Source organism: Sphaeramia orbicularis, chromosome 17, assembly GCF_902148855.1.
Source record: "Sphaeramia orbicularis chromosome 17, fSphaOr1.1, whole genome shotgun sequence".
Lineage (NCBI taxonomy): Eukaryota > Metazoa > Chordata > Actinopteri > Kurtiformes > Apogonidae > Sphaeramia > Sphaeramia orbicularis.
Window position 1 is genome coordinate 46,946,319 of NC_043973.1, and position 23,290 is coordinate 46,969,608.

Below are 23,290 nucleotides of genomic sequence, written 5' to 3' on the forward strand. Positions count from 1 at the left end.
GTTTGTATTTGTTCAGGTTAGTCACATTTTTTGTAAAAGGATAGTTTGTTAATGTAAACATTTTCATGTAATTTTACAAAGAAAATTTGCAGTTGTCATCATTTCTAGGTTCTGATAGTATTTTACCTGTCTGAACCACTGGAGATCTAATTGGTCTGTATATGGTACCTGAATTAAAATGATTTTGACATAACCGATTGTTAATATCTTCAGTGTAATTTTTTCATTTCGCAAATTCATTCTATGGGCCGAATTTGACCCTTTGGTGGGCCGGATTTGGTCCCCGGGCCACATGTTTGACACGTATGCCTTAAGGAATCCAAAATGTGTCTGTGAAGTTTTACTTCCTGTTGGTGTTCAGCCAGTGGGTGAAGACGGCAGAAGACAGTCCATTGTCCACATGGACGTATGCTCATTACTAACCCTAACCCTGCTTTAAGAAGCTAGTTAGCATTAGCACGATCCCTGTGATCAGCAATGACAAGGTAAGCTAACGTTTCTATGACTAGTTAGAATTCTTTATTGATTGTGGATTTATCTACCAGCGTCCTCGGCCCCACCCCCTGTTTGAACATGGAAAATGTTGAAAAAAATGCAAGCGTTCCTGTTGGGATTCAGACATCATAGACTGTAGCGTTACTTACTGAGCTATATGTCCACATGTTTTATTTATTTATTCATTTTACCTTTATTTAACCAGGAAGTCCCACTGAGATTAGGAATCTCTTTTGCAAGGGTACATGTACTTCGGGGCAAAAATTTATGCATCCTAAGGCTCTCCTATCTCATGTATTGGGGGGGGTATTAATATCAGAGTCTGCATGTAACTCAAAAGTAATACAGGAGTTATGTAGCACATTACAATTAAGGTAAGGAATTACTTTTAAAGGAGTCATATTTCTCTAAACCCACTTTTATTAGTCTGTGGTTCATTTATTTGTGTATTTGGACCCTAATAGTTCATACAGTTTGAATTTGAACCCTACAGGTGCTGCAAAGCTATCTTTATATTCATTTAGGCCAAAATCAAGTGGATTTCTACAACCTGTTTTAATTCCTGTAAAATTTGTTACGTCTATAAGTAGTTACATCACGACATTTGCACATATAAGGTCAAGACTTCAGACGAGCACTTCCCCAAGTATGACAAAATTGTTTGCCAGCAGCAGCAGTTGTAGTAAAAACTGAAAATATGTCCAAACTTGGAGTTGATTACCTAAAATGTTCAGTTGTTGGTTGAACGGGACAGAGCAGCACAGCCAACAACCTGGAGGGGGCGGGGCCTGAAGCGGCTAATGCGCATTTAAAGGGCCAGTGCTCCAAACCACCTTTCTGATGTCATTTCTCCAGTGGTTTCCAACCTTTTTTGCCTCATGACCCCATTTTAACATCACAAATTTCTGGTGAGCCCAGACATTCAAAACGGAAACTTTTTTTTTTCATTTTGGGCTAAAATTTACTTTTTTTTGATTATGTAATAGTTTCCTACACTATGTTGCAAATAAACATTAATTTTAGACAACATTTAGTCTATATAATATATATTATTATGGATGGAGGTAGTAAAGCCAGGTGTAGATTATTGCACAAATGGAGAATTTGATTTTCCTTGGTCAGGATATGTCCAGTCAGTCCAGCTTGGATTTACAAGGCTGACATTTAATACCGAACAAACAAGAACTCAAACTATGAATTATGAAAGAGCTGCAGCATCTGAAACTGACCACAATGAACATTTGACAGATAAACAGAAGCACAGTGCTGCAGTTTCAGACTCACAGTTTGTCATGTCTGTTATGGATTGGGATTGTCTCTGTCAACTCACCATATATTTTTTAGTTTTTAGTTTAGTTTTTTTTTTGTTTTTTTTATCAGTTACTAGAAATTCCAGGTGGCCCCACGGTTGAAAAACACTGCATTACTCAGAAATAGGGTTGATGATGGACCTGTGGAGTTGAATTAATGAAGAATTCAGACCCAAGCAGAGCATTTACAGTTTATGGAGACCACAGGGAAATGTTGGAAAATGAAGAATTCCATTAAAAAAAAAAAAAAAAAAAAAAAAAAGAAAAATATCACTCCTTTAAATACCAGTAACAAGAAATCTGCAATGTATTACAGTTTGGAAGTAACTTAGACAACACTGACTGTGTATTACTACATTCTTTTGATAATGTGTGCGGGAATGTGTCCTGGTCCACGGACAGGGACTGCCTCTTCAGCTCACATCCTCTGTATAATAGGAAGTGCACACTCATTAGTGCACCAGCAGCATCATATTAGAGTAATTCAATCAAACTGCATGATGTCTGCAAACTTTAAAAAGCCCACAGAGATGTGAGGAGTGTGTTAAACATGTTGGGTGATTTAGTCTGCATCGAACACACCATTTCTACTATTATTTGGCCTTTGCAAAAGAGAAATTGTGTTACTTTTTTGCAAATCGTCACTGTCAGGCACAAACCTCGTAAGTCCATTTTTGGTGTTTTTCTTATTTTTGACATTCTATTGGTCAGTCTTCATGTTTCAGAAATATTCAACCAGTGAAAAGTGTTGAAAATGGCTTGTGATTAGGCAAGGCAAGGCAGGTTTATTTCTATAGCACATTTCATGTACACGACAATTCAAAGTGCTTTACATAACACATTAAAAGCATTACAGCAGGGAAGTAATACAAAGTATAGGGATGAAAGAAAAAATGAAAAAAACAACAGATAAATAGATAAAACAGATAAAAACTTTAAGCTTAAAAGAAACAGCAGATCTGAACTTCTGAATAAAAACGCTATTGAAATTCAAATAGACTACATCTCTTAACTCCATTCACTTCTTAAAACACATTTTTATGGACTTGCCTTTATGTGATATTGTCTCTTCTTAATGTTTGAATATTTAATTTGACCCTGTTTTGGTTATTCATTTATATTGCCATACAGGATGTTGTTTTATTCCATTCCTTCATTTTTGACAGCATCATGTTTTGTTATTTCTGCCCTCTCTATCTTGATACATTCAAATTTAGTCAGAGTGTCATGTTTTCGCGTTTGCTGTACATATCTCTTATGTTGTGTTGGGTTATTTTCTATGTTTTAGTGCAGTGGTTCTCAACCTTTTTGGGCTCGTGACCCCATTTTAACAACACAACTTTCTGGTGACCCCAGACATTGAAAACGAAGTCTTTTTTGTTGCTAAAATTAATTTGCTTTTGATCGTGTAATAGTCTCTGTCAACTCAACATTTATATTTTATTAGTAAGTTTTTATTTTTATCAATTACTAGAAATTTCAGGCAACCCCATTTGAATTCCCGACTCCAAGGTTGAAAAACACACTGTTTTAGTGTCTTTGCTTGCATCTTGTTTTTTTGTTGTTTTTTTTTGCTTTTTTTCAACTGTGTCATGTGAAATGCACTTTGTAAACTCAGTTTTTAAAGCCACTGTATAAAAAAGTTATTATTATTATTCTTATTTTTATTATTATTATTATTTAGAATATACATTGTTGTTCCAGTTTCCTGAAAATCAACCGTTTTGGACATAAGAGGTTTCCATCAGCGACAAAATGGAAGAAGCCAGACCCAATCTTAAGCCCTCACTTTATAAGCATGTCGAAAAACATTCTACTTTCAGATCATTTTGTAAAACTGAGACCAATACCCTGCTCTAGAGCAAAGCAACACATTGGCTGCCGTCTCTAAACAGCAAGGGTATTTTATTTATTTATATATATATATTTTATAGCAAACTCTATTTCATTCCACTTAAAGCGAGCTATATCCACAACATTTCCATATTAAAGCTGTTTTATGGTTTCCGTGACACATCAGAGCATCCTACAAACCTCTAAAATAAAGCATGGCAGTTGTGAATGTCATTTTTCATTTATTTCTCTTTATTGCTCATGCATTTGATGCTGACCAGCAGTATACTCGCTCTTGCCGGAACATTAAATTTGACATTTTCTTGGGGACAGCTTTAGTACCATGCATCAGCCATTTAGAGCCAGAGGCGGGCTTTTTACGTGGAACAAACACTTTCCACAGTGTTATTGGTGTGAAATAACTCCTGATCTTGACCGGCAGCTCCGCGGACTTCAACCCCCCCCTTTGATGAATCTTTGGTGTTCAGTTGCGGTGCACTGTAAGACCAGATAAGGTGAGTTTACTTAAAAAATCTGAGGTAACCCGTTGCCTTAAAAAATCTAAGTAATGAGTAATGACAACTTGAGTATATTAAACTTCAATGCTTGATTTGAGTGGAATTGCTATTTTAAGTACAACAAACTAAATGCCAAGTTAATTTAACTTCAGATTTGTTGCAGTGTCAATTGCTTTGCATAATCATTAGAAATAGTATCATCAGTTAATTGTACTCAATTCCAAGTTGATTTGAATTAAAATATTTTGCAATATAAATGACTTCATATAATTATTCAACTTTATATATTGTAGCATGGATGGAAGTTTGGCAGGAAGTTAGCTTAATGTAATTTTCCAGTAAAGGAAGTGCTTCTAATAAATAAATAAATGAAACTTTAATTAATAAAGTTGAAAAAAAAAAATCTTTATGTTTTTTTTTTCCAACTTTATTAATCAAAATGTGGTCATACATTCTATAGAATTCCATAGAAAAATATAATTTTTTTTTTTTTCAGACTGAGCATCAACATTTAAACTTATACTGATATCTATCTATCTATCTATCTATCTATCTATCTATCTATCTATCTATCTATCTAGATAGATAGATACATATACATATACATATATATGTATAGATAGATAGATAGATAGATAGATAGATAGATAGATAGATAGATAGATAGATAGATAGATAGATAGATAGATAGATATGTGTGTTTAAAAAAAATGAAAATGAAAATAAACAAAACAAAGTCAGAGGTCTAATCAGGTATCAATACATTCAAACTTTTATAAACAATCAAGGCTTGTTTATTTTTTACATATTTCGGTGATTTTTTTGAAGTTTGTTATTCCATTTATGTTAATTAAGAACAGTGGGTGGTTTTTCATAAATCTACATCTGTATGAATTGTTTCGCAATAATAATTGAAGTGTTGTACATAAGTTCTCATTTTTTGTTTTTCATTATAACTCTGAATTTAATGTCTTTATATTCCAGTTTGGGCGACTGAGTGTCCCTCTCAGATGTCCAGCCTTGAAATGCTGTCCAAACTGACAAGGCATTAAGGTTTACATCAGATAAACACACATAAAGCTGAACAGGAAACGAATTGTTCTTCCTATGGCTCTGACTCATGGTGCAGCTCTACAAAAATACAGAAACAAACACAAAAAGGCCTATAAACATTACCATACACACATTAAGTCCAAATTAACGCCAACACCACAACCCCGCTGAACCCCTGCACAGAAAAATAACACATTTTCAACAACATGCCCAATACCCACAATGCAATGCGGAGATAAAAAGGTGTGGTCATGACTAAACCTTAGTGATTTAAATCCATTCAACTGAAACTTTTGCGTACTTTCAACTATGTCTACAAATTAGTAGAATATACTGAACATTTTATAGTAATGTGATAAAACTGAAATCATTTCAGCACATTATAATTAAAGAATTTTAGTAAATACAAAGTCTGGGCTTACAGTGTGCTTCCTTCCCGTAACTTCTGTTCATTTTACATTGGAAAGTTCATCTGGTCCAATTAGGTTCCATTTCAGCACACTGGCTCCTGGTCAGTTTTAATTCATTTGCAGCCATGTCTTATAATTGGGCCTTGTATTAACCATGGCTCCCGAAAGAGGTCCGCTTCCCCTTCCACCACCTCATTTGCACAGGAAGCATTTGGTGCTCTTCAAAGTCGGCTCTCCATTCACAAGCACTTCCAAATGAGATCAGAGCATTTGAGATTTAGATTCTTGATGATATTAACTCTCTTGCTTCACCCGTCTCTGCCTGCCCATGACTCCAGCGGTGGATCCCTAAGTGGGTGCGTTGCCTCCGGGCAGCGGAATCTGAGCGCTGACCAAATTAAATTCAGAGGCTGCAGACAACTTCGCTGACCTTCTGGCTTCCTGGGTTCGGTGGAAATGATTGCAGCATGTGGACAGTAATAATTAACCACCTTTAAAGCACTCTATCCACATCAAAGCTTTACGCATCATGAAAGAGATTCGGCATCTCTTCAGACCTGGGCCTCTTACTATCCTTAAGCCTCTGTGAAAAGCAGAATTTCCGTATTTATCTCGCCTCAGTATTTGTCTAGGATTACGGGGAATATATTCTGTTTTATAGAGGACAATCTGTGACAGCGACAGGCTTTACTATCGCCATCATCATCTTTACTGGGAGGAAACTGACATAAAATCTTCCAGAAATTCCCAACCTTATCATGAAATAACCTTTAAATATATTGATTCAATCTGTTATACTTTTACAGCCCGTAGAGATACGTCGCATCTTCTAGTCGTGTGCTCGCTACATCTGATTCCTTTTACTATGGTGTGATTTGACAGATACTCATACCTGTGACAGTCTGAAAGGTTACCATATAACAACTATCTTCAGTATTTCACAGAATTTCCTTTTTCTTTTCTTTAAATTTAACTCTATATGTGACGTAAATCATGGAAAATACTTCACTGCTTGTACAGGTTTGTCTCATCTAAGGAACACGCATGACCTCCTGAGTGCAAACCAAGTGCTTAACTTAGAAAAAAAATGTCATATTACTCAAGATAATTCAGTCGCTAGCTCTTCGATGAACTGGTGACACATCCAGGGTGTACCCCACCTTCACACATTAGAGACAGTAGTCATCCTCATCATGGTTGCAGTGTGGATATATGATGAACACACTGCAACACACACTGCTGACTTCAGCTGTGGTAATAAGTTAAACTAACACCACCAAAAAATGCCATTGCTATGCTAATGCTTGATACAATTCACCATTTTTCTGAGTCAAGTTAGCATTTAGCATTAGCTCACCCTTGACCCCTCATGCACCAACTCTTTGTCTAAATATAGTCGCAAACAGATTTTTGTTGACTTTAGTTGTGGTATAAGTTAAACTAACGAGACCGAAAAATACCTTTGGTATGCTAATGCTTGATACAGTTCACCATTTTACTGAGTTAAGTTAGCATTTAGCATTAGCTCACCCTTCATCCATCATGCACCAACTCTTTGTCTAAATATAGTCACAAGCAGATTTTTGTTGACTTTAGCTGTAGTAATAAGTTAAACTAACAAGACCGAAAAATACCTTTGGTATGCTAATGCTTGATACAGTTCACCACTTTACTGAGTTAAGTTAGCATTTAGCATTAGCTCACCCTTCATCCATCATGCACCAACTCTTTGTCTAAATATAGTCACAAGCAGATTTTGGTTGACTTCAGCTGTAGTAATAAGTTAAACTAACAAGACTGAAAAATCATTTTGCTATGCTTGTGCTTGATACAGTTTACCATTTTACTGAGTTAAGTTAGCACTTAGCATTAGCTAAGCACCACATGCACCAACTATTTTTCTAAATATAGTAACTTAAACATATTTTTGTTGACAATAGCTATGGTAATAAGTTAAACTAACAAGACCAAAAAATACCTTTGGTATGCTAATGCTTGATACAATTCACCATTTTACTGAGTTAAGTTAGTATTTAGCATTAGCTCACCCTTGACCCCTCATGCACCAACTATTTGTCTAAATATAGTCACAAACAAATGTTTGTTGACTTTAGCTGTAGCTATTAAACTAATAAGACCAAAAAATGATTTAGTGCTTGATACAATTCACCATTTGACTGAGTTAAATTAGCATTTAGGATCACTGACCCCTTATGCACTGACTCTTTGTTGAAATACAGTCCCCTCTGGCTTCATAGAGCCAACATGACATTACCCATAATGCAAAAGTCTGGCTTCAAAACCAAACAGCGGCTCCATCCGCCTCTTATACACAACCTACAGTACCTTTCTATATCACAAAGACACAGTAGCTATCATAGCATTATATATACACTAGCACGTTAACCCTGATATCTAGGAACTGAGGTTAGTAAATGTTCCTGTTCCTGTTTTTAACTTTATTTCCCATCATGCAGCGTGGTCCTGCACTTCTGGTCAACCGTCATGGGCATAGCAACGTGACTGTACAGCTATTGTATTCCAAAATTACTAATATCTCCCAAAATATTGGTCCTATCAACTTGCTGAGATACTTAATGTAAAGATGGGACTATTCCTCAACTGTAGGTACCAAACTGGCCAGTCAAAAGCGTCTCAATTTCTCAGAACTGTGCAGATACACACACAGACAGACACTCTGAGACCTCCCAGTTTTACGATATTGATGTCCCTTGTTGTTTAATCGTCACAGTTTCCTTACAATATTGATCGACATCATGATACACATCAGATTCCCCTCATATCATGCACAGACTGCCTCTTGTATTGCATTTATTACTCATGATGGAACGAGTTACATGGTATTGGTGTCAATATAGTACACCGTTGCCCATATAGATGGAATAATTTTGTTTTCAGACACATTCCTCTTTTTATTCCTATTTCTGGACATCAGTAATCACCTTTGATCAGGGACAGTAATTACATACTGAGTCCTAGTTACACTTTATCTCAAAAAATAAATCACAGTCACAGTCATTTCATGGGAAGAGGTAAAAATATGTTATTCCAGCTTAATGGCCAATACTGTAGTAGAGGGGGTAAAAAAAGAGCACAAGTATTGTATGTGTTGTACGAGCAGGCAGACCAGAAATCAGTCAGCTGACCTCCGTGACCTCTCAAATAAATGGCTTGGCTGATTTCGTTCACACTCGAGTTACATTTCATTACAGTACGATCAACACCACCTCCAGATGTGTTGTGTGAGGCCCGATTGCTTCAGATTGCTGCGTTTACTGTAAATAGCTTCCAATTTGTATTTAAACCTCCAGCTTTACTGTGCGGTGTACAGTCAAAATAACACCACCCTATTCACATAATGGTTCTGAGGTGCAGCAGATAAACAGCGCTCTTTCATGGAAAGAAGCGCAGCGGCTGAAAACAGCATCCCCCGCTGCGTTACAAATGGCAGAACAATGTCCCGCACGCTCCACTTCACAAACAGCTTGTGTGCTTACCTGAACGTGGCCTTTAGGATCTGCCCAGAGGTGCTCTCTCTGGTGTGGTTGTTGTATCCGTAGAAAAGGTCTCCAAACACCGTCTGGTTGGCGGGGATGTCCAACGCTTCCCCGCAGTCGATTCCCTCAGTGCAGGCTTCAGAAAGCGGCAGGCACGACCTCCCATCCGGACCCCTCTTATAGTCCTCGATACACCTAAAAAAACACAGTTCAAGATAGAATAGAATAGAATAGAATAGAATAGAATTTAGTTTAGTTTATTTCAACTAAAACAAAAGTAATCTAACTTTAGTCCTTAGAAATGAACAAGAAAACATGAAAAATGTATCCATATACAAGAAAACAAAGTATAGAATAGAATAGAATAGAATAGAATAGCAATTAGTTTATTTTGAATGTGCAACAAAACAAAAGTAATCTAGTCCTTAGAAATAAAACAGATTGCAAGAAAACATGGAAAAATATATGCATATACATGAAAACAAAGAATAGAACAGAACAGAACAGAATAGAATAGAATAGAATAGAACAGAACAGAATAGAATAGAATAGAGTTTAGTTTGAAAATGCAGTAAAACAAAAGTAACCCAACTTTAGTCCTTAAACACAAAACAGATGACAAGAAAAATGAAAAAGTATACATATACACTAAAAACATAGAATAGAATAGAATAGAACTTTACTGTCACTGTAACAAGAACAATGAAAATCAGTTTAGCAGCATTTATATATATATATATATATATATATATATATATATATATACATACATATAACCCTTACGAAAGATTGTATATAAAACTCACAAAAATTATACAGAAAATATATACTGAAAAATATTGATGTTATACAAATCTACAAAGAAACACTAGGATATACAAAAGGCTAATTCTGTACCACAAGTAGAAGAAATATATACAACGTGAATGTGGACAAAAGTATGTGGACACGTTGAATTCAGGTGTTTCTTTTCTAACAGGGGTCTGGGATACAAAACAATACTGACAAATGTTATAATATAGTTTTATTTTGGGATAAATATCATTACATTGGTTAGTTTGATTCAAATTGTTATCTTTGCTTCCAAAATGCCTCAGAGATTAATTTTACTTAATTTTTCTCAACATTGATTTAGTTTTTTTTTTCATTTGTTTTTATCAATGACTATGGTTTTAAATGTTCCACCTGGTAATCTCTAAAATATTAAAATTTCTCATGCTCTAACTGTAAATAATAATTTTCTACCACAACTACCAATCTTACTTATAGGAAGAAAAATGTCCAGTTAAACTTTAAGGAAAATGTCTACAGCTGTAAACATGTCCTGTTCATGATGATTTGAGATAAAAACATCAATATTTTATCATTTATCACAGCCCAGACTCCTGTTCGAAAAGAAACACCTAAATTCAACGTGTCCCAATACTTTTGTCCACATAGTGTATAAAGGACATGTACAAGGTAAAGTTACAAAAAATAAGGTGCGTCTCATTTCATCAGAATTCTTTCACTGTATACGTTGTGTCTCCAAATGCCATCACTTGATTCTTAATCTGCATGCGTCTGTTTTCATATGTCAGTTTTCCTTTAGAGCAATAATGTTGAATAATGTTGCTGTTGAATAATTAATGAGCAGAGAAAAAACATTAACGTTCCCTCGATAACCGCTGCCGGTGTCAACGCCACCATTTAAATAGCCAGGAAATGACAGGAAGCTGCTCTTCTGCTGCGGGTTTATAAGGCTTATGAGGATCACATAGCAGATAAAAGAATCAATAAGATGCCGTCTGTGATCTGCAGGGCCAAATTTTATTTAGTCTTGGCCCCCGATTCAACCGGAAGACTGTAATAAGAGTGCTCAGATGCTAATCTACACTACAGTGCAAAATAAAAACTGTTAGCCTCACTTCCTCTGATATGCTGGCCTGGCTTTTCTAACTTTTCTCCAACTTTTTCCTTTTAATAATATTATGCAGAGTCATTTTAAATGCAGAATAATAAGGCTGATGAAATGCAGCACATTTAAGACCTTAATCATTTTTAAAGTTTGAACAAATACAACTCAGAGCAGCTTTAATATAACAAAGATGAATACGTCTACTTGTGTTTGCGCTAAAGCTGTGTTTCCCAGGGGGTGTTGGGATATTGTTGGGGGGGGGGGGGTGTTTGGAACTATAAAGCTAAGAGGGGGGCGCTGAGACTCAAATGGGGGGTGTTAATCTGTATAAGTAACAATATCAAGCAGCATGTAATGTCAGTGGCAAACTTCTGTGCCCCTCCCACCCCTCCTCTGCAATAAGGTACGTCGTGGTACACCCCCACCCCTCCGTCATGAGGTGGGCAATACAATGCAATGCATTTAACCCTATAACACTGAACGTATCATATTCGATACATGAGTTTTGAAGCCCTCTACATGATCAGTGTGAATTTTTTTTTTTTTCTTGAAAAACCTAATGTAGTAGTAGTAATAGTAGTAGTAGTAGCAGTAGTATTACTAGTAGTAGTAGCAGTAGTATTACTAGTAGTAGTAGTAGTAGTAGTAGAAGTAATAGTAGAAGTAGTTTGGTAATTATAGTAGTAGTAGTAGTAGTATTACTAATAGTAGTAGTAGTAGTAGTAGTAGAAGTAGTTTGGTAATTATAGTAGTAGTAGTAGTAGTATTACTAGTAGTAGTAGTAGTAGTAGTAGTAGTAGTAGTAGTAGTAGAAATAGCAGTAGAAGTAGTAGTAGTAGTACTAGTAGTAGAAGTAGTGACAGTAATAATAGTAGTAGTAGTAGTAGTAGTAGTAGTAGTAGTAGAAGTAGTAGTAATAGAAGTAGTAACGGTAATAATAGTAGTAGTAGTAATAGTCGTAGAAGTAGTAACGGTAATAGTAGTAGTAGTAGTAATAGTAGTATTACTAGTAGCAGTAGTATTACTAGTAGTAGTAATAGTAGTAGAGATAGTTTGGTAATTATAGTAGTTGTAGTAGTAGTAGTAATAGTAATAATAGTAGTAGTAGTAGTAGAAGTAGTAACAGTAGTAGTAGTAGTAGTAGTAGCAATAGTAGTAGAAGTAGTAATGGTAATAATAGTAGTAGTAGTAGTAGCAGTTTACTCAGTCATTAATTACTTTACTTTAAACAACAAACAAATCCAACATACTGTGTCATTTGTTCCATACACAATGCGACCAAAAGGGTTTAGGCTGAAGCTCAGACTTATTTTGCCTAAGCCTATTTACAATTAACATAATGTTTCCATATGAAAACAAACAAACAAACAAACAAAATTTTCGATGTAATCATTGCTAAATATACAACAGAAAAAAATACATATTTAATTTAATTCAGTTAAATCATGTCCTTATCTCAACTACCAATTTTGATCCTGGTCTTTTAAACAAGTATTTTCTTTAGTCAATCCTCAGCTCTGTATTTTTGAATAATAGTTAATTTGTACATCTTTTAAGAAGTTTTAATTGTTTTAGACTGTTTTAATCGATCTTCCAGGTCATTCCAAAGATTTAGCCCTTGCCTTAGCTTTTTTAAAAATGCCGGTTGCTCTGAGGCTACACTGACTTTTCCTACCTTCAAACATCTCCTGGATGGAAGGAGGGAGAAGATTATTATGTGCCGTGTCCATCACTACCACTGTTAAGATCAACAAGATCATGTACGTATTGTCAGTAAATTAACCTCTGTAAAATTAGTTTGTTAGTGTATAAAAATCTGCATTAGTAATAATTCTTATTGCCTTTTTTTTTTAAGTAACAAGATAGTATACAATTAGATACATGCAATACACAGATAATCCACCAGGGGGGAGGAAATCATTCACCAGAGGCCTTTCCAGTGACACTACAAGACTGTCATTAATGATGAAGGAGGAAAAACTTTGATAATTTTGAAAAGGAATTACCAATTTGTTAGACATGTTTGTGCTATATTATGTTTTTGTTTATTCAAAAATAATAATATTTGAGTAACTGAGACCTGATGTATCAAATATGATACAAAACTGAAACTCATACATAGAAACTGATATTTGAAAAAAAAAATTTGTTTGACTGTTCAGAAGGACCAATAAAGGCTCCAGTTTCAAAGAACTGGAATTTTCTGTCAGTGATTTAATGGTTCAGGCTTTACAGGGTTAAGACTTTTTAAGACCTTTTTAAGATTACTTCAAACTAAATTTAATGCCCATTTCACTGCCTATTTCACAGCCATACTGGCAAAAATGTGTGACTCTTAGAATGTGAGTCATTTCTCACTGGGGGCTGCAAAGTTAGCGATAATTGGTTCCTAATTTTAAAGGGGTCATATTTATCTAAACCCACTTTTATTAATCTTTGGTTCATTTATTTGTGTATTTGGACCCTAACAGATCCCCTTCTTATTCCTCCCCTCCCCATATGACAACTTGTTACAAAGCACTATACCCCCCACCCTGGTGCAACATTTTTTTCAAGGTGGGGGAGCAGGAGGCTCATGATGACGTAAAAGGACGTTTGTTCAAAAAAAAGGTTGACAAACACTGCTCTAAAGGTTCATGGCTAAATTTGCATTTTAGCGCAAAAAGCCAACCTTATGTAAGTAAACATATGAGCAAACACAGTAATTCTGACTTGAATCGTGTGCATTTACTGGTGACTTTGAGAGATTGCCTACAACATTTTCACACGGCTTGAAAAGTAGAATCTGGTAAATCAATTCTACCTCAGTGCAACAAAATCCATTTCAAACAGGCCTCACTCTTTCATATCGGTGAAGCTTTGACATGTCAGCATCTAACACGCTGTGAAATGAATCAAAATGGGCAGAGAAAAGAGAATAAAAAAGGCGAGTAGGGAGTTAAAAGAGAGAAAGATAATCTGTCAGGGATTTACACAGAGGAGCCTCCTTCTCGGTGCCAAATGTCACAGATCTAATGCCAGACTCCAGTGGGAACAGTGAAGGATTAGCCACATGTGTGCTATGGAAAGTGACAACAACAAAATGCTGAGAAACCGTACAAAGCTGCAGTTTGGATTGGCTGTTTATGTAAGTCTGGCAGAATGTACCGAGCCTGCAACATGATTAATGTAAAGTCGGGAGGTACAACACAGCGGCTTGTTGCAATAAATTTGAAACAGCTGTCAATAGGAATTGGTGACGCTTCCATAGGCAGGAATGCTAAAGAAATATAGATTTTTTTTATTCAGGCCAATGGATTCTCGTAGAAAAGTTTTTGATTCTGTCCTGCACTCACTTCTTCAGTTGAAACCTGTCGTCAATACTGAAAAGACTAAACTAATGCTGTTCTCAAACTCTAAGAAGTTGCCTGAAACTGTGAACTCTTGAGGGAAACGTTGTAGAGGTGGTTCAGGAGTATAAGTATATTGGTGTCAATCAAGTAATTTTCGTTACTGAATTTACTGATCATGTAGATGTTCACAAGTTGATATTTGGGGGGGGGGGCAGTTATGTATGTGGGGGTGCGGTCCATAACTAATGTAACTAGCGCTGGCGTGAAACAAAAGTGAAACTTTACATACTTTCAATGTCCAGATCCCGGGTTCTATCCCTCTATTATACAGCAAATCTTACACAAAATTTTCAAAACTTTTAACCTGTATCCACTGGACCCCCTCCACTGCTCCATGCCCCCCCCACACACACAAATGCTGGGCCCTATGAATTTGTCACATTGACCCCCCCTCCAAATTATGGGGATGTTCGCGAATTCTGAGAATACCGACATTTCTGTTCAGGTGAACGTTAGTGCCAGTAATGTAGGATATAGGTGGAAGAAAACTCAGTCAAAACCTGTCTGTTATACACTATTTTCAAAAAATGAATCCGACCAGCCATTTCAGAGAAGATTGTTGAAATGTAGAAGTTTGGTCACCTTGAGTTTGACCCTTCTAGGTCACGCAAGGTCATGGACCCAAATGACTTCCTATCAGTGTTCAACAGTAACTATATTGGTATCTGTAACCATTTTCATGTTATAAATTATCACATGGACCATTATAAGTAAAGGCACATTTTTAATACTTAAAAAAATCATAAAAAATTATAACATCTACATTTCTGAATACTGTAAACAACCTTTGTAGACACTGTGCCATGGAAGCTACATATGAAATTTGATATGAATCCAACCAGTAGTTTTGGAGAAAACTGTTGAAATATAGACACTGATGACCTTGAGTTTGACCCCTCAAAGTCACTCAAGGTCAAAGGTCATGGACCCAAATCAAAGTCCATATATGACTTCCTATCAGTGATCAGTAGCAACTATATTGATATCTGTAACCATTTACATGTTATAAACCATCATATGGACCATTTTAAGCCAAGGCAATTTTTGTAATGTTTCAAAAATTCTTCTAAAATTAAAAAATCTAAATTTGTCAAAACTGTGAACAAACTTTGTAGATAAGATGAAGACGAAGACGATGATGGACACAGCACCTTCTCAATAACTCAAGGGCTATTGGCTGCTCAACTAAAAGAATATTTGGTTACTTTTTTTATTTAATTTTTATTTATTTATTTATTTAATTTTTATTTTTTGCAATATTTTGGGGCAAATACGCCCCCCCCCCAAATTTTCATCCTCCAGTCCTATCTTCTCAAAACCACATTACAGTGTTAAATTAGTGTGGGATCTGGTGTTTACAATGATTTACAATGTTTACTATGATTCACATCACTTGCATAATCTCTAAATGATTTCTCATTATTATTTATCAAAGCCACCACTCCCATCGGGATGAAAATGTTTCATCATCATAGGACAAAAGTCAACACTAGGAGCCAGTTTTTATTGATTTGTTGCAGCCCTTCCCTCTAAAAAAGGTCAAGTGGACCCAAACCAAACCAGACCAATGCTCCCACAGCCCCACTAAACCCCCCCACTGTTCACACTAGTGCTGTTCTATTGTTGGACTCTACACATACACTCAGCCACTTGTCGAGAATATGATGAAGGATATCTCATTTGACCATTTCCACATTTCCACAGACCCGTGCTGGTGTGTTTCGTGCCACTGAACTCTCAAATGTGTATTCATCTTTGTAATGAGGGTTCATGCACTGCAACCCCATTGTAATTTCCCTCTGTATGTCACTGTCGACGGGCTGTTCTCGCTCAGTCCGATCACGTCCTGCAGTCACCCGAGGACGAGCTGCTCTTCTGTTTTCCCAAACAAATCACACTAAAGCGCGGACGTCACAGTTGGATGTGCACTGTGGACCACTTTCTAACCCCATTTACTGTCTCTCGTGTCGATCTAAATGTAGATGTCACTTCAGTCACTGTCTGTTTTGCTACACCAGTCCTTGTGACTGAAGCTTGTGCCGTTCCTGCCCTAACAATGAACCCTCTTTCAAAGCCATTTAGATCTTTTACTCTTGATATCTTGATCCAAGGTTAATAAAACACATCCCAAAAAAAAAGAAAAAAAAAATATCTAACAAGGGCTACTTCCTCAAGTAACACTGCAGGACTCACTTTCCCAGTCACTTCTGGATGAATCTGATTGGTTATAACTCCTGTCAATCATGTATTTAACTTCTCTACTGTCTGGAAATATTTGTGATTGGACAAACTCTGCATCACAGGGTAGTTTTTCTACAACTAAGGTGTAGATGTACAAGTCTTGATTAATTGTCCAGTTTAGAATCCTTTTCTGTTGGGCCCCCCTTTGAAGAATGAAAAATCTCCAATCCCCCTCAACCTCAACAACATTGTAACATTGGTGCAATTATAAACATCAGTATTGTGACAATACTTTCTGCTTTTCCTTGAATATTTTTTTGTTCAAATTGAAAATAACTTACATTTTTGCTTGAACAACACAGTTAAACTCAACTAGACTGCTCTCTGAGACTAAATTTATCCAAATAAAAACAGGAAATGCACAATTATCTTACAACTATGACAATACAATTACTTTTTTTAGTAAAGCAAACACATTTTGGGAACAAAGATGAATATTTTAACAATATCAGTGGCTGCAATGAGCCAGTTTCCATTGCAAATCTTGGAACATTAAAGTGCAAACTGTACAAAAACAGGAAAAATTGTACATTTTTCTTTTCCAGTCCAATCCTGGTCCTTTCTCCAAACCTAAACTCTGTCTAGTCTAGTGACAGATCACCATGGCAGTAGTTTGTAGTTTTGTTTTGTTTTTTTTTTAAAATGAGTCGTCATCCATTCCCAATGCCCTACTCTTCTTTTTTTCATGAAAATCAGTAAAATAAACTTTGTATAATCCCAGCAGCAGAAAAACAAACACTAATGGAAACATAAGCTCCTTGGTGGAAGTAATAAAATAGGACTGAATCACAGTAATAATCAGTGGTAGGTCGTCAGGGCCAGAAGGGCCTTCTCTACTGGCCTAAACATCAGCAGAAACACTGACCTACATTTACAACCTAAATTCCAATATTTGTTACATGAAATTGTATTAATTTATTCCCAATAGATGATTCTCTTCATTTCTTAGTGTTTCTCTTGGCTGCACTGCTTCATATACATGTATGTGGATGGAAGATATCTTGTCTAATCAGATTATAGCCTCTATGTGTTGCCAGGGTTAATCTAATCTGCCCTGGGCCTTCAGAATGAGTAGTGAAGGCCCATGTAACTCATAGGTACGGGAGACTTGCATCACCAGTTTTTCATCAAATCTTTAAAACCCTAAGTATCCTGAATCCGTAAGTCTTTCTGTGATTACTCACCTGAATCTCTTTCCTCACAGTGAACAATTTTGAAGTGTATTCCACCATGAACAAACCATTTGTTTACAAACAGAGCTGGTAGGTAACTCGGGCATCTTTGGAATTTTGTCACAATGTGCAGTGTGGGAAGCAGAGGTTCGTGCAGTCGCCTGGCAACAGCAGCAGTCTATGGCTGCGACAAACACGACGCAGAAACAGTTGGCGTTTCGCTTCCCACAATGCACGTTGCGACAAAATTCCAAAGATGCCCGAGTGACCTACCGGCTCTGTAAATAAATGGACTGTTTATGGTGGAGTACACTTTGAAATTGTTCACCGTGAGGCAAGAGATTCAGGTAAGTAATCACGGAGAGACTTACAGATTTGGGATAAGTTGGCTATGACTCGGGTTTTAAAGATCTGATGAAATATTGGTGACGAAAGACTCCCGCAGCTTTAAACTGTATGCATCGGAACTGTTTCTTTGACCAATCAGATTTCAGTTTTGCCCCAATATCGTCAGCATTTATCCTTCCTCTGATTGGATGGAAAGAGCAAAACAAGTATTTGATAAAGCTTTAGCAAAATTCTTTCTTCTTCTTCTTCTTTTTATTATTAATTTTATTATTATTATTATTATTATTATTATTATTATTATTATTAATAATAATAATAAAAAGTAGAATCTCCTATAATAAATAAACAAATGGTTCTAGGCACAACAAACCCCACCCCTCGCACTGCCGTAGTTTCTGCCTTACCCTTACACTACTGCTACGCTTTTCCAGAAAAGCCAGACATTCAGTTTACAAGGCAGATATATTTTATTTCTACATTTCATATACATGATCATAAAATGGGCCACAAGTGTCCAAGTTGCTTCAAGTCTGATGTGAAGTCTCCACAGTCAGGGATGATTTGGAGTGTCACTTCATCTACTGGTGTCAGTCCACTGGGCTTTATCGAGTCAAAGGCCAACACAGTCATCTACCGGGAGGTTTTAGACCACTTCATGCTTCTGTCTCCTCACAATCTGTGTGGAGATGCCCATTCCCTTTTCCAGCAGGACTCGACACCTGCCCACGGTGCTAAAACTACCCAGAACTGGTTTTCTGACCATGGTGTTACTGTGATTGATTGACCTGCCAACACACCAGACCTGAACCCCATAGAGAATGTATTTGGTGTTGTCTAGAAGAAGGTGACAGACACCAATGAGATGAAGGCCATGATCAAAGCAACCTGGGCTTTGGAATCAATGCAAAAGGAGCTCCAAAGAAGTATTGAGTGCATAAATGAACATACTTTTGTGAAGTTTCATACAATTGTATTATAAAACCTTCTTTTTTCATTGATTTTGTAAAATATTCTACTAATTTGAGAGACTGAATTTTGGACTTTTATGAGCTGGAAGCTGTAACCTTCAAAATGAAAAAAAAGCTAGAAATATTTTGCTTCAAGTGGAATTTATATGAAATATATCAGTGAAGATTAAGGTTTTTTTTATATTATATTAACATTCTTTTAGATGCACCCTGTATGCCATAACCACACCTGTTAAACTACTGTCCCATCCACTAAATTTGTGAGTTTTTCTGAGTCTCAGTCATTGGAGGTCAGAGGTCACTGGTTGCTATGGAGACTCGTGGGCGATTCAACCTTCCCTACTGAGTATCTATGATTAAACATCTGCATTTGTTGTTTGTTCACACCTTTCAAGCATGAGAATGCAGACCGAGAAAGAAACTGTCTTGGTTTTGATCAAGCTGCTTTTATTTTTAACCATGGCGGACCTTTCGGGCTGCTTAACAGTCGACTATTTTAATTAAACAATATGTTTCAGTGCCTCAGACAGCCGAAGTATGTCCACATCCACTAGAGATGATTTCGACTTTGCCGCCCACACCACACAACGAGTGAGTCACTGTCAATTATCCTCCATATTGCGAAATAACCCCTGCCGTCCACACCCACCCACGTCTTCCAAAAACCTTCACTGTGAGACTCTTACCTGCCAGTTGCAAGAAAGAACACTCAATTTCTCCATCATTCCACCTGCTCTCCAAAGGGTGCTTTCTGACAAATAGTGCATTAGCTTTGTCCAAAGCAGCGTGACATGGACGCTTGGCTTATTTGGTCCGAAAAAAGACCAGTTTTCCCTCCGAATAAAACGCACAATGGATGATATATTATGTGAATCACACTGTGTCCCTAAAAGTCGCTGGATCTCAACCCGGCTGAACACCTATGGGAGATTTACGAGGGATGTGCTGGGGTGAACATGTTAATACCATCAGAACACCAACGGGGGAGGTGGGATGGATGCTGTTTATCCCTCTAGTGGTGTCACCTACGCATGGGGAATTCATAACAGAGTAAGAGTATTACGAGTGTTGTTGAAGCTTTTGACCTCACAGACCCTCCTCTGTCGTCCATATAGATTTGTTTTTACACATCACAACATGACTGATAAATTATAAACATGTGCACATTTTTGCTGCGTATAGTGTTGTCAGTGACATGTGGTGCACTACAAATACAGTTTTGGACATTTATTGTACCACTAAAAGCAGTACTTGACTTTCATCGCAAATTGTTTTTTTCAAATTTGTGGTCACCATGGTTGTGGAATAATCTTCAAAAAACTGTAAAACTACATACACTAATTTCTGGTTATGATTTTAAAAGTATCATGGAAAATGCAGGAAAGGAGGAATGTCACTGTTCTTCTTTAGTCCATTATGGTTGAATAGTTGTTATTGTGTTTTATTGTTCATTGTGTATCATGTATGTGTTTTATGTTGTTGGACTTTGTATGGCTGCTACCTTGGCTAGGTCTCCCTTGCAAAAGAGTTTCCTAATCTCAATGGGACTTCCTGGTTAAATAAAGGTAAAACAAAAATAAATTAAAAATTAAATTCTTAAAACCCCAGTGATATCCCAGTTATCACTAATCCATTAGTTTTTCCATGGTTACGCACCTGAATCCCTTCTCTCATGGTGAACAACTTCAAAGATGACTCCATCATAAACATAGTCCGCTTGTTTACATAACAAACCGAAACATCATTCGGGCCTTTTTGGAAATTTTGTCGCAAAGTGCATTGTAGGAAGTGAAAGTGGTTTCTCACAGATTCTGCAAGAAAATGGGCCAGATCGCTACAACGTAAACTTCTCCAGTCCACCAGGGTTGTTTTAAAGAATGAGTCTAGTCCAGGGGTGGGCAACTCTGGTCCTCGAGGGCCGGTATCCTGCATGTTTTAGATATTTCTCTCTTCCAGCACATCTAGTTCAATTAATGATCAGTTCATCATCAAGCTTTGCAGAAGTCTGATAATGATGTAATGGCTTCCAGGTGTGCTGGATACTGGCCCTTGAGGACCAGAGTTGCCCACCCTGGTATAGTCGGTGGATGGAGGTAAAGGCCACATTTGGCTCAGCACTCATGAAGAGACAGCAAAATTGCTGCTGCATGGAATTCCCATTCCCACAATTGTCCTAGCCATCGTCCTTGACTATGTTCTGACTGCGAGCAAATGTGGCCCAGATCCGATTTTTTTGCCCATATGTGACCTGTATCCAATCTGTTAAAGACAGTTTGAACAGCACAAATCTGACCCAGACCACTTTCATATATGGTCCTAAATCCTGTATATACCTGATATTTTGCAATGCGACTTCAGCCTGAACGGCCAGGTCGCATTTGTCTGACCTTTATGTCATTGAAATGCGACAAACATCACAATTCAGTTCAGCATCCCAGGAGACGCAGTGCGTGCCTGTGTGGTCATGTATTACATCAGGACCTCTTTTGTGCATGCAGGTCACTTCAGGGTCGCATTCAGTTCATACTCAAAAGTGATAGAAGTCGCATTTAATGCGTAATATGAACGAGCACACAAAAAAATCAGATTTCAACAAAAAATCTGAATCGTGCATTAAGACCTGCTGTCTGAACGTAGCCTTAGAAATGCGACCCAGCACTGGTCGATAATGTATCGTCTTAAATTAGTGTCGGCTGTACGGGGTCAGTGACCAGTCCATCTCAGCTGATCCCCAAAAAAAAAAAAAACTGGGTCACAAAGACTTAACACTGAATTTAAAGTAAAGCTCTGAAAATATTAAATCATTTTGTTTTTCAGGAGTAACTCCAGCCAATTATTATTTATTTGTGCTCTCTAATCATTTTTCTGAAACATTATGGAACTTTATTCTTTACCTATTTCCTATTAAGATCCCAGGGTGAATATAAGGCTTTGAATGTTTTTTTTGTTTTCCTGGACAGAGCGCTCAAATGTACTTATAGTAAATAACTTACACCATAAACAGTGAAACTCTGTCAAACTGTGCTTGATGAAGTTTACCACCAAAACACAAACCACAGGCTTCAAAACTGCAGTTCAGAAACCACTGGGTGACATCGGGGTTCCTCCATCCACTAATTATTTGGTTTTTGCCCGAGGTGCAGCTGGTGTTAATATCGCAGGGTTTGCATACATGTCATAAAAGTTTATCAAATCCATGACGCAGTCTGGCTGCAATAAACTTCTAAAACTGCTGAAATCTCACTGTCTGTAGGGGCCTTAAGAAGTAACACAGCATGTAATCCAGCCTTTCACTTTGACTTTTATCTCACTCAAATGAGCCTCATTTATTTCCCACTGCTGCAGTCTCTAGAAGCTGGATGCATTCATCACTGGAGGTTAGGGCACACAAAGGTTGCCCATCAAAAATCCGTTTATAAATAAGGTAGTTTTTTTTCACCACTGACAGAAGATCAGCTGAATTAATGTATGGAATATGAAGGTAGAGCCACAGTGAGCTGCAGGCGAACTCCTGTTACCCTGATCTACCGGTATGTGGGAAAGGCAACAGGAGGCTGAAATTATGGTGGCAATTATGCGACTTCTTTTGAAATTCTCACAAAACACACCTTTAAACAGCTGCTTTTCTGTGATCTACCTGTCAAAGTAATGTCTCCTGATGATAAACTGCACTATTAATTATTGCTGGTAACCACAGGTGTTGCAGAATGAAGTCACTGAAGTTTGGAAATTTAAGAAACTACTAATTTACAGCAAGATATTAAAAAAAAGTCAAATGACGCTGTCGGTGATTGCTAAAACATGGTGGCCATGGCTCAGGTGGTAGGTAGGGTGACGGTTCGAATGCCGCTCTTTCCGTTGTGTCCTTGAGCAAGACACTTCACCCTCCTTGCCTCCAGTGTTAATCACACTGGTGTGTGAATGTGCATGAATGTTCGGTGGTGGTGGTTGGAGGGGCCTTTTGGCGTGAATTGGCAGCCGGACAGCTGTGGATACAAATGTAGTTTCCCACTGTGAGAGTGAATGAACAATGGATCAATAATGTAAAGCGCTTTGGGTGCCTTGAGAAGTGCTATAGAAATCTAATCCATTATTATTATTATTATTATTATTATTATTATTAAAAAGTTGATCC

General features: G+C 37.1%; 1 protein-coding gene across 1 annotated transcript in view; it reads right to left on the reverse strand.

Moving 5' to 3' along the window:
- The window catches only part of astn1 (astrotactin 1), a 982,704-nt gene that overhangs the window by 574,243 nt on the left and 385,171 nt on the right, over positions 1–23,290 (reverse strand). The window contains 1 exon segment of the mRNA XM_030160213.1: positions 9,138–9,332. Coding sequence (XP_030016073.1) covers positions 9,138–9,332 — 195 coding nt within the window.